The following is a 12,678-nucleotide window of genomic DNA, read 5'->3' on the forward strand; positions in this document are numbered from 1 at the left end:
CCTTGCTATAAGACGTTTGTGATATTTTATAAATTCCCAGAATTAGAATATGAATTTCTACCCCACATTCACTGTATGTGTTTGCAGCATTCATATTTAAAACTTTGTTAAGTTTGGCTTTTGTTGTCCCATAATGACCATGTTATGTTATGTAAATGTTAAGCAAACAAGCTTTCCTAAGCATACCTTGGGGTGGATTAGTAAACTTAAAGGGCTAAATGTAACCCTTTACCTGCCAGCTCAGGTTACTATATACGCAGTGACTGTATGGATTTAACTTATCTAAACTTCCACTCTGCCCATTAAGTGGGTTTCTGTCAATCATGGGCAACCCAGGAAAGGCACCAACCAATACCAAGTGTGCCCGTACCCATTAGGAGAAATTACCCAATCATGTAAAATCAAGTTTAAAGTTCTTTCCCCTCCCTCTGTAATTGTGCATAAAAACTGCTTGCCATTGTGAATCGGGGCTCTGGTTCATGAAGCTTCTACGGGTTTCATGCGTGAGCCAAGACTCGAGCCTGAATAAAGACCCTCGTGTGTTTGCATCGGAGCTGGCTCTTTGAGGTCTCTCTCTCTCTCTCTCTCTCTCTCTCATCGGAGCTGGCTCTTTGAGGTCTCTCTCTCTCTCTCTCTCTCTCTCTCATCGGAGCTGGCTCTTTGAGGTCTCTCTCTCTCTCTCTCTCTGATTAGAATCTCGGGTTCAACACCTCTTGCCTCAGCTTTCCAAAGTGCCGGGATTACAGGCATGAGCCACTGCACCTGGCCTACTTTTAATTATTTTAATAGTTGATTTGATTGAATTAAGAGCCAAACAAGCGGTCTTTGGGCGCCTCGGCGCGCGGGAAGATGGCGGAGCTGGCGGCCAAGTCGGTGCTGTTTGTGTGTCTAGGTAACATTTGTCGGTCACCCATCGCAGAGGCAGTTTTCAGGAAACTTGTAACTGATCAAAACGTTTCAGAGAATTGGGGGGTAGATAGCACTGCAACATCCGGGTATGCGATAGGTAACCCCCCCTGACTACCCAGGGCAGAGCTGCTTGAAGAGGCAGGCATTCCCATGAACCACGTTGCCCAGCAGATTACCAAAGAAGACTTTGTCACGTTTGATTACATACTATGTATGGATGCAAGCAATCTGAGAGATTTGAATAGAAAAAGTAATCAAGTTAAAAACTGCAGAGCTAAAATTGAACTACTTGGGAGCTATGTCCACAAAAACAACTTATTATTGAAGATCCTTATTATGGGAATGACTCTGACTTTGAGAGTGTACCAGCAATGTGTCAGGTGCTGCAGAGCATTCTTGGAGAAGGCCCACTAAGGCTGACCATGTCCCGATGTGGCCATCCTCTAGACCCCACTGATGCCCTGCATTTCTCAGTCAGCGTGCTAAAATATAATAATTTTCCACAGTCCAAGGCCCCAGCTCTTTCTTCAGCTCACTTACTGTTTCTTACCTTAAAAAATAGAGTAGATGGAGACCTGTTGTGTTTGGCAGAAGAATAAATAAAAATCTTTGATTGAGATAGTTTATGGGATATGTTAAGCATTCTTAGACTGTTTGAACCTCTCACTTTGCCCCAGTTACAAAAATAGTGGGACAGGCAACATCTATAACAACAAAATAAAGCATAATGAAGTAAAACATCACTTGGCCCAGGTCAACACCTCAGCCTTGAGGCTTAGGCAATGTAGTCTACCTCTTCAGTAGGTTTGTGTGGATCACTTGATGAAGGACAGGTGCCCTCTGCTCCCTGTGCTGTTTCTCTCTTTGCCCTGGAACCTTTTATGGAGAGACAGTAGCCCCCTCTGTAGGAGCTCATAATCTAAATAGGAGTGTTTTAATTCATGCACACCCATTGTGCACACTTGTATGTGTAAGAAATGGGAAAGAAAGATTTATGGTCTCAGTTTTGAACACCTTTAAAACTTCTTGATTTGGTCTAGTTTATTTCATGAAGAGGTTGACTCATTTGCTCCTATTTGTATCACTTTCCCTCTGAAAACTTGCTTACACCCAGAAAGGACACACATCCAGAAAGGACACATTTATGCTGGCTTAAAATATAGCATTGAGGAATGTGTCTGTCTTTTTTTATGTACTTGTAACCCAGATGTCAAATATAAATTGGCTTAGGTGGGAAAAAATAATTTAAAAGTTGGAAAGAGTTGTATTTTGTAGGCATGCTTGAATACTGATATGTTAAGTATTCTTTCATGAGCATTTAATAAATTTATAGGTAAATATAGGTAGTTTTTGTGTACTTTGAAATAACCAATGTGAAATTTGTATGGACGTATATCAGAAAAGATTGTTTTGAAAACAAACTGGGTAGTTATAAAAATACAACTGAGATATGAAAAAAAAGAGCCAAACAAGATCCTTTTAAGTGTTTGGTTGATGTGTCTTTCTTTGATTTTAGTTTATAGGTTCTCCTTTCCTCTTTCTTTCCCCTTGACATTTATATTGAAGAATCTAGATCATTTATCCTATACAACTTTTTGCATTCTGAATTTTTCCTCTTGCATCACATGGTGCAGTTCAACACATTTCTTCATTTTCTTTATAAACTGGTAGATAGAAGTAGAGGCTTGACTGGATTTGGGTTCAATTACTTGAGATTACGCAGGTGATCACACAGGTGATGTTATACTCTTGCTGTTGCCTCTCAACAGGGGCTACATACGATCTGCCTCTCTCAGTGGCAGTAGGATTTTTCCATGGGTTCAGACGTTATCAATCTTATCTATCTCATAGCAAAGTTCTCCATCAGCCTTTCCCTTAATAGTTTACCAGCCACTGATGATCATTGCCTGGATTCATTATTGTTTTAGGAGGTGCAAAATAGTGATAATTTAATTTCGTCCTTCTTTCTGCATGTATTAGCTAAAATTCACAGATAATTTTTTCATCACCTGATTGATTACCCTGATGTACAGACAATTTGTACAAACAAGTCAAGATACTTACTGGCTTTCAGAATAATGAGTTTGTGTCTTAGCATTCCCCCAAGGTCACCGATGAGGTCTTCATCTTAGTATTACTATAAGCAGATAGCTTTTATCATCTTTCAGTTTTTTCCAGTCATTATTCTTTCTGATGTTCAAATTGTCCCATCTTTCAATTTGAGTCTTTTATTACAACCCCAGGTGTCTTTTATATCATCCATGCTATACTCCATGAAAGATGTGTCAGGCTCAACCAGTGCATTTCCTGTCCCCAAATCAGAATCAGCCATTTATCTAAGGTGCCTGGGTTTGTTTTTGTTTATATTTGTTTATTATATGTACTTACCATATATAATAAATTACATAATAATTTCATATTGATATTTTCAATTCAAAATTAGGTTTATAAGTTTTTATATAACTAAATTTGATTTCATATTCATCTTTTCCACTACAATGAGAATCTTTGTTTCTAACAATATTAACATAATTACCTATTTTCCTTATCCTACAATAATTATATCAAAATAATGATATAAGTATTATTACTGAGAGCAGTTTAGAATTTCTGCTTATCCCACTAGGGATGTACAATTAAATTTCTGTGTCTTAAAATCATTTGAAAAAGTTTATCTGTGTATCTAAGTCAATAACTTGATACCCATCTTTCCTTGTTTTCTTTTTCTTTTTTTTTTTGGTTCCAGCTAGTTGGAAGGTTGAGGCGGAAGGATCGCCTGAGCCAGCGGGTCAAGGGGGTGGTGGCCATGAGCGTGCCACTGCACTCCAGCCTGATGACAGAGTGAGACTCTCACTTAAAAAAAGAAAAAAAAGGAAGCACTTCATGGGCTTCTGTCAAAATTAAATGAAAGTGCTGTGTTAGAAAGTACACTGTAAACATAGGATCTATGGAAAAATGCGGGTTTCAATGATTATTTTTCTATAGCAAGGACCATCTTCCCTCCCAGTCAGAGGATGCTGTTGTCCACATTGTCAAGACCTGCCTCTGGTCCCCTGATTCAGAGTTGGTCACTAGCCACAGAGGCCTAATTGTCTAATTTGGCCTCTTAATTTAGCCTTATTGTCTAATTTAGCCATTTAATCTCTTCATCTGTCAGGCTCCTCATATGACAAATGGTGATAAATTATAATACTTACCTCACAGATTTTCTGTCAAGATTAAAGGAGATAATCCATGTAAGTAAAGTGCCCAGCACAATTAGCAAAAAACATGTCCTTAATAAACAGTAATAATAGTAATAACTCCCATTTATTGAACATATCAGTACATACCAGGTATGGGTTAAGCACTTCTTATGGACTAACCCATCGAATCTTCACAATGACCTTGAATGTTAACCCACCTAATCCTCACAATGACCTTGAAAGTTAAGTGCAATTATTATATTATTCCCATTTTAGAGATGAGGAAACTGAGTAGTACAAAGAACAGATTCCTCCAAACCACACACCTAGTAAGCAGCAGGGAAATAATCGAAACACTGAGATGTCTGGTTCCAGAGGCCATGTTTGAATAAGGATAAAAATACTTCATTAGATTTTTTTCCATGTCAGACAGGTAATGTGCTGACATTGTAACAAGGTTTGATGTCAAGCGTATCTCACACATGATTGTGAACACCCAATCAATACCCAATCATCATGGTTATGGATGACAAAAGGTTCCTCATCAGATTTTTGCAAGGGCTTAATGAATTTTTGTGTGTGGTGTGCCCAGCACATAATATACACTCAGTAATCACTGTATTTCCCCCCTTCTCCCCTCCCTCACTTCCATCAGAGAAGTTGTGTGAAAATTCAGACCATTTAGAAGATGGCAACCAGACAGACAGAGCCTGTCACAATCATTAGCCTTCGGAAGTTGAGCCTTGGGACCCCAGAGCCGCAGCTGAAAGGTGAGATTATCACAGAAGTCTCTAGCTCTCAAGCTACTGCTTAATTTCCCTCGGATTACCTATTTTTTTTTTTTTGAAAACAGGATTTATTAAGAGGACAGAAAAGCTCCCACAGTGGGAGGGAACCTGGAGAGGTTGCCCGATTACCTAGTTTTTATACTGAGTTGGTCTTCCAATGCCCCCCAAAGGTGAGAAATCATCCACATGCATTCTCTTCCTTCCATGTTGCCTTTTCTTGTTAGAGTCAAAGACATTCACTGTGGAAGATGCAGTGGAGACCATCGGATTCGGACGTTTCCACATTGCCCTGTTTCTGATCATGGGCAGCACTGGGGTGAGTGCTCCCTGGAGATTGTGTGAGCCTCCAAAGCTAGCATTGTTGAACACATAGAGTCTTCCTCTGACCTCTAGCTCTGGGCTGTTCATTTGGGGGATGGGAAGGATGTGGAAGGCAGCAGGAATCCTGTGAGGTGGACACCCGAAAATCACTTTCATTCACATTTGGCAGGTGTTTAGTTATGAGCAAATAAATATTTGTGTCTCTGTGTTTTAGGAATTAAATACTCATTCAAAAAATAACGTAAATTGAAGTATTGGGGAGAAGGGAGTAAACAACGGCATTAATCTATGTAAAATCAAACAAACATTTTGTGTGTAAGAATCACTTGAGACACCTTCTATAATTACAGATTTCCAGGTGCTTTAAGAGGCACTGATGAAAGTTTGTTATTTACTGCTATGGTTTGAATGTGTTCCCTCCAAAACGCAGGTTTTCCCAATGTGATCACATTAAGAGGTGGGGCCTTTAAGAGGTGATTAGACCAAGAGGGCGCCTCCCTCTAGATTGGGATTAAGGTCCTTATGAAAGAGGCTTCATGCAGTGCCATGCAGCTTGCTCACCCTTGCACCATGTGAGGACAGATATCCTTCCCCTCCAGAGGGGGCAGCCTTTACTAGACAACAGAACCTGCTGACACCTTGATCTTGGACTTCCAGCCTCCAGAACTGTGAGAAAATAAATTATTGTTCCTTCAGTTGGAAAAATATAAATGAAAAAGTCTGTTTATACATTACACAGTCTTGGGCATTTTGTTATAGCAGTGCAAATGGACTAAAACACTCACCATGTGCTATTTAGAGAAAAGAAGAATTACTCCTCAGTCCTGGGGTTTTCACAACGGTGGTGATGTTTGTGAAATGGCAAAACCACTCCTGCTTTCTCCTTCTGTAGGTGGAGTAAGACTATGTTAAGAACTCCCCGCTGAGATGCATAATGATAATCATACAGAAGGGAAAGTCAAAGACAAGTGGTCAACACAATTTGGGATGGGAGGATAAAGAGATACCTTAGAGGGAGACAGAAGAGTGAGAAAATACTCGTGTGCACTGATGCTCTCCGTTCAGCTAACTGGTATAAGAAGAAGAGCCTTGTGAGCTGGGGGTAACATATATATTCTGATGCATCTTTCAAAAGCATTGCATTCTCAGAAGACAGTCTAGTATTAGAAAAAAGAGAAAGGCAAGCTGTGTCCTAGTCCTGCTTTGATAATAACCGACAATACAGCTTAGAACATTTCTTCATATATAAAGTGAAGTTTTTCACAGGCTCCAAAATTTTAAGATTCCATTTTCAAGTAGGTACGCCTGAGTAGAGTTTTAGTGTCAACTCTCCTCTGCCTTCAAGTGCAACATCTCCAAGAGAGTGAAATAGCCTCTGGTCTTCTTTAAATGCCTTATAGTCTTTCTGAATTTGTCCCAGCCCACCGGCTAGGAAGGGGTTTTTACCAGCCTACCCTCTCCCTGTCTCACATACACAAAGGAAAATAGAATGGCTTATTTGGGTGTGGTAACCAAATCCTTCACCCTGATGAGATGCTTTGTGAACAGGATCTTCTCATCAAAATAGACACGTTCACAGTAATGGGCCCCAGCCTCTCTTCCTGTTCAGGCTCTTGTTCAGAGGCATTCAGAGCAGTAGTTGGGTTTCAGGGCCTCATATGACTTAGATGTATATAGTAGCATCCACAACAGCTGCACAGCCTCTGCTGTGACCAAGATTCCTAAGTCCTGGTCTTCTCTAATACCTCCCATGAGCTCTCCTAAGATCTTATAAAGTAAAACTCCTCCGTGTACCCCACCCTGGCTCCTGGCTCTTCCTTCTCCCATGAGGGAGAAAAGTGGAAGAGTTTTATTCTTTTTTGGTTTATTTCCTTCTAGAACGCTTTAGAAGTACAGCATCCTGATAAAAATTTACCCAGCTGCTCCATATTACTCAAGGAGATAGGTTTAATAAATCATACATTCTTCTGAGATAATCATGCTATCTCTGATTATTGATACTTTTATTGCTAAAATATACCAGCCATCTGAATTCAGAACTTGACTGTACTACTCTCCAAGAAGAGACAAGTCATTATAAGTGCACTTCAAGTTCCCACACATGAGCTAACATCATTCTACCTTTCTCATCCCAGGTCTCCAAGTTAACAGATCTCCTATTAATAGAACATGTCCCAAACAAATCCATCATTTCCTCTTTTAATTCCCTTTTTTCCCTCCCGATAACCTTGTCCGTGTCAGTGATATAAATGTTCTTCCCTTCCACAAGGCACAAATCCTCAGAATCATCTCTGACTCATCTTTCCTGATCTTGCACCTAATTTTCATCATCTGTTTCTATTTTTTATTTTAGCTCTTTTCTAGAATCTACTTCCCTCCCTTGGGAGACAAATTTACCCCATGATAGATTGCAAGATATGGATAGAGAATGATACTCAAATTTGATATTGAAGAAATACTGAGTAGCACATCCTACACTGTTTGCTAAATAGATATCCTTTGCTGGTGTTGGATTTATATTATTTTGTACAGTTGCTTTATTATCTCCCAGCTTTCATGGATCTTCCTATCCTAGTCTCTTGAGATCAGAGGCTACTTCCAAAATCTCCTTGAAGCCAGGTGTGGTGGCTCACACCTGTAATCCCAGCACTTTGGGAGGCAGAGGTGAGAGGATTGCCTGAGCCCAGGGTTTTGAGACCAACCTGGGCAACTTGGCGAGACCTCATCTCTATAATAAACAACAAAAAAATTAGCCATGCGTGGTGGCACACACCTGTAGTTCCAGCTACTTGGAAGGCTGAAGTAGAAGGATCACCTGAGCCCAGCAGGTGGAGGCTGTGGTGGCCATGAGCGTGCCACTGCACTCCAGCCTTGGCAGCAGAGTGAGACTCTGACTCAAAACAACAACAAAAATAACTAAAAAAACTCAAAAATCTCTTTGCAAGGAATATGCCTTGCAGCTTCATGATGATGCATACAAAACAGCAAAGCTAGCTGGTATGGACGCCGGTGGTGAGCTAGCTGAGTGACTAGCCCCACACAGTACCCCCATAGTGCTACCATCCACATGCATAGGTGAGCAAAATCACAAGTGAATATATGTCATAAATCTTTGGGGACCCTCTCAAATTTTTCAAACCATAAAGGTCACATCCATGAAAGTAGATGTTCTACTGTAATTCTTCACCAACTAGCAGTGCTGTGTGCATATGCAGTAGGTGCTCATTAAGTGGGGGAGGTGGGTGGGAGGTTAGGACTAGAAAGGATGATAGGCAGACCTGGGAAGAAATAACGACAAGCTAGTACTTAGCCATGGCATTGTGTACTATTTATTCTTTAAGGTTGTCGAGGCCATGGAGATCATGTTAATAGCTGTTGTGTCTCCTGTCATCCGCTGTGAATGGCGACTGAAGAATTGGCAGGTGGCGTTAGTGACCACGGTGAGTACCTGCTTCCTGTACTGTGAACAAGCCTACTGAGGGCCTGTTTCCCTTTCTCCATTCCACAGGGCTGAGAGCCAAAGGTTACCTCCCCACTTGATATATGCGTTTCCAAAGCTCAGGGGTTTACAGCCTGAAGTCAGCTTTTGATGCCTTTTCCCCTTTCTCTTTTCCCATGGAGCGCATCATCTTGAACTGCTTACTTTCCAGTCCCAAGCAAGCATCTGGCTGAGAAATACAAATCAGAGAACATGTTTCTTAAGTCACAGGTTAGTCATGGGTTAAGTTAGACCGCTAAGAAGCTTCTTAACTGGACCATAGTTATTTCTTAAATAACTAAGTCACCCTCACTGAATTATATTGTTACTCATTCAACTTTTCTCAAAGACCATTATGAATAGTCCTATAAATTGCACACCAAGTTTTGCTACAAAGTAGCATTAAGGATGTTATCCATCATTCTTTCAAAAAGCACTTATTACGTACCAATTAATTGCTGGCAGAACGTGTGTGTGTGTGTGTGTGTGTGTGCGTGCAGTTCCATGTTGCTTAAACAGAAAGTGAGATGGGAAGTGAGGTTGCAGAGGTGAGCAGGCCAGAAGCATCCCACAGGCTGTCTATTCTGTAGCCATTGCTTCCTGACATTGGGCCAAAGGGCATAAGCTCTTCATGCAAAAAATATTTGGCATAAATACATATTGCAGTTTATCAAATTACCATTTTGTATAACAAAAATCAATTTTATGTAATAGATTACTGACATCATAGTTATTATATATTTCTCATTAAATGTATATCACAGAACTCAGTGAAATCTTTATTTTTAATCTTAAATGAGTCTCCTTAGCCAGGTTCGGTGCCCCATGCTTGTAATCCCAGCACTTTGGGAGGCTGGGGCAAGGGGTTTGCTTGAGTCCAGGAGTTCAAGACCACTCTAGCCAACATGGTGAGCTCTTGCCTCTACTAAAAAAAAATTTAACTGGTGGTGGTGTGCACCTGTAATCCCAGCCACTCAAGAGGCTGAGGTTGGGGGATCACTGGAGCCCAGGTTATTGAGGCTGATCATGCTACTGCACTCCAGGAGGTAAGCCCAGGAGGTGAGCCATGATCATGCCACTGCACTCCCACCTGGGCAACAGTGCCCTGACTCAAAAAAAAAAAAAAAAGAAAAAAAGTCTACTAATATGTAAAAAATGCTGGAAGCCACATTGTGGTTGATGGGAAGGAACTGGTGGGCTCTAAGGAAGGACACTAGTTTTTGGTGTATCACTTTCTGAGCCCCAACATCTTAATAGAAAAAATATGAGCCCAGGTGCCCAAATTCTCACTGAAAGCGGGCATCTGGAAGGTAGGTAGATGGTGATGGGCAGAGGAAGGCAGAGTTAGATGGCAGAGGCCTGGAGAAGGGCAAGTTCTGTAGGATAATGAGAGAAACTTCCATCCCCATAATATATATATTAACATATACATACTTTTTTTTTCTTAAATGGTAAAGATTATTCTTGTTATCTTAAATTATAAGAAAACCATGTTAAAAGAGAAAACTAAATTTCATCTTTGCATTCATATATTAACATAAAAACCAATTTTAATAAAACCTTATAAATAAATTTATATAATTTTAATCAGTTTCATCACAAGGTAAGATCTTTATAAACTTATTATAACTTTTGAAATTTTCTATTAGAGAACACACCAATGCTCTAAGAAAACCTTGTTATTCTGACACAGGGCTTCAGATGTTGGCCTTGCACTAGTGTTCTGTTAGCATTAATATTTAATTTGTATACAACTCTGAATTAATTTTATCCTTTCAAAATCAGTCCTTACAATCTCACATGAGGGAAACCTGGGAAAAACACATAGAAATGTTTGTGGTTTGTGCTCTCCAAAAAGGTTTCCAGGAGGCTCAGTATTTATACATTTCTTTAAAGGGGAGAAGGCATGTACAAGAAGCAGGTAAGCAATGAGGCAAATTTTTGTGAGACTTTAATTAGTACCCAGCAAATCTATGTCTTACATAAGGTAAAGCAAACGTTCAAAGGAAAAGGAAGTAAAGGAAGAATACATTATACAGACATCTCAGGGTAGGTGAAGGAATGATTGATCTCATCTTGGTCTTTGTTCTGTATCTGGGAAGATAAGCTTATAATCGACATTATCAAATAGATTTTAATTTCTGGAGCCAGGCTTAGATTGCAGACCTACAGTTATCATGGACATGTCCTTGTTTTATGGGATGATATACACATTAACTGGTTTAGAGGCTGGTAAAGAATTTATGTATGAACAATTTGTGAAGGCAGTCACTGTAGTCACTGAAGATGCACGAGGCCTTTTGTCTTTTTGTGAGGGTAGGGGGGATCTGACTAATACATAATGCTCTGACACAAGGTTGTGAAACAGTGACTATCCATTTAGGATGGTCATTGTGTGACTTGGTCTCTAGGTTTAACTTTTCCTTTGGCAAAGTGATTTTAAGGGTCCTGAAATTTTTTCTTTATATTCTCTTAGTCCCATTTCCCTCATTAAAATTCTTCTGTGCTTAATTTTGATGCCCTGGTTCCTTTTTGTTTCTTTGTTTTTATTTTTTTAAAGCTCTCTCTAATATGCATGGTCCAAAAGACCACCAAGGCAGTTATACAGTAGAAAAAAGAGCTTTATTGATAGTGGTATTGGTTTGCAAGCCAGGAAGAGTCACCAGTGTAGGCTTAAGGTGGTCTCCCTTGGAAGAGGGGAAAGATAAGCTGGATTTTATGCCTCAAAGTGCTGGTATCACACATACTTAGCAGGTTTGGGGGAAAGCTATACGTATTTATGAGGGAACCAAGTGCATGCAGATTGGGTAAACATGTATGTAGAACAAATCCCATGTTCACTTTGGGGCAGGATTTTAGCACTAAAATGAGGTGGAATTTGGCTCTTTATGTCAGAAAGTAGACTACAGGACACAAATACGGTTTGTACACAGCCTCCATAAGCTGCTGACACCGGCCTAAGATCTACAACTGCTTATCAGAGAAGAATGTTTGCAAGGCTGGTCCTCTGTCCAATCACAGCTGTAGTGGTCTGGGTTGTAAGTCAGCCTGATAGTTCCTATTGTTAAAGAGTTGAACAAGGGTGTGGTTTTTCTTCTAGTTCTACAATTTGGAAATTTGCCATGTTAGCAAGGGCCTGCCCTCAACCCAACATGTAGATAACATTTGTTTCCTTAACCTTAGAGTCTTAGTCTATAAAAGAGTGTCTATTTTGGTCTCTCAGGTCACATACTTTTAGAAATGAATAAGCCAAAAGTCTTACAGTAACCAAACAAACTCAGATTTAGCCACTTGCCACCTAAAAAGCTGAATACACAAGAGGTGAGATGTGGTGCAAGGAAACTAGCTTTATTCAAATGCCAGCGTGGAGGAGCTGGCCGAACTCACATCTCAAAGAAACCAACTTAGCTTTTGGGCTGAGTGGTTTAAAAAAGGAAGCTTGGTATGGGGAGCATGCGGGAGGGGCACAGGGTGCAGGTCTGCATATCTCATTCTGATGATGGCTATTTTGAATTATTGTCCATCTGGGGTGCAGGCTGGCACCATCCTGGTTACAGCCTGGTGATAGCTTAACTGCCTTAAAGTAGGTTCTAGGTGGGAGAGAGTTCCACGGCTGGGTCTTCATCCCTGGTCTGTTTCAAGATTAGGCCCTGGAATTATTAAGCAGGCATATAGTTAGATAAACGTACATGGAGCAAGAGAATGTCTCATGGGGAAGAGGAGAGAAGTTTGTAAAACATATTTTAAGGTTACATTTTAAGATCAAGTAGGAAAAATAAACTTTAAAATATATTTCAAGGCTAAAATGCTGAGTTATATTACTTCAGCTTGTGATAAAGTGACTCAATCACTTTTCATTTTCTTCTGCTGAAATAGGGACTGAGCGCTTAATTCACAGACACTGACACCAAAAGTACAAGTTATAAAAAGGAGAGGTTTATTAGCCAAGAGCCAGCCAGTGGCCACTTGTCTGCTGGACATGCCAGTCCCACAGCAA

The 12,678-nt window shown here is 40.2% G+C and overlaps 1 protein-coding gene and 1 pseudogene across 1 annotated transcript in view; both read left to right on the forward strand.

Moving 5' to 3' along the window:
* Window positions 1–834: 834 nt before the first annotated feature.
* On the forward strand, window positions 835–1,323 carry LOC103259171 (annotated as a pseudogene).
* Window positions 1,324–4,782: 3,459 nt separating this feature from the next.
* The window catches only part of SVOPL (SVOP like), a 96,038-nt gene continuing 88,142 nt past the window's right edge, over window positions 4,783–12,678 (forward strand). Inside the window, exons 1-3 of the mRNA XM_021711746.1 lie at window positions 4,783–4,864; window positions 5,107–5,198; window positions 8,545–8,643. Coding sequence (XP_021567421.1) covers window positions 4,783–4,864; window positions 5,107–5,198; window positions 8,545–8,643 — 273 coding nt within the window. The remainder of the gene's footprint in view (window positions 4,865–5,106; window positions 5,199–8,544; window positions 8,644–12,678) is intronic.

The sequence above is a fragment of the Carlito syrichta genome, unplaced genomic scaffold (assembly GCF_000164805.1).
Source record: "Carlito syrichta isolate Samal-C Ts95f unplaced genomic scaffold, Tarsius_syrichta-2.0.1 Scaffold302555, whole genome shotgun sequence".
NCBI classification, from domain to species: Eukaryota; Metazoa; Chordata; class Mammalia; order Primates; family Tarsiidae; genus Carlito; species Carlito syrichta.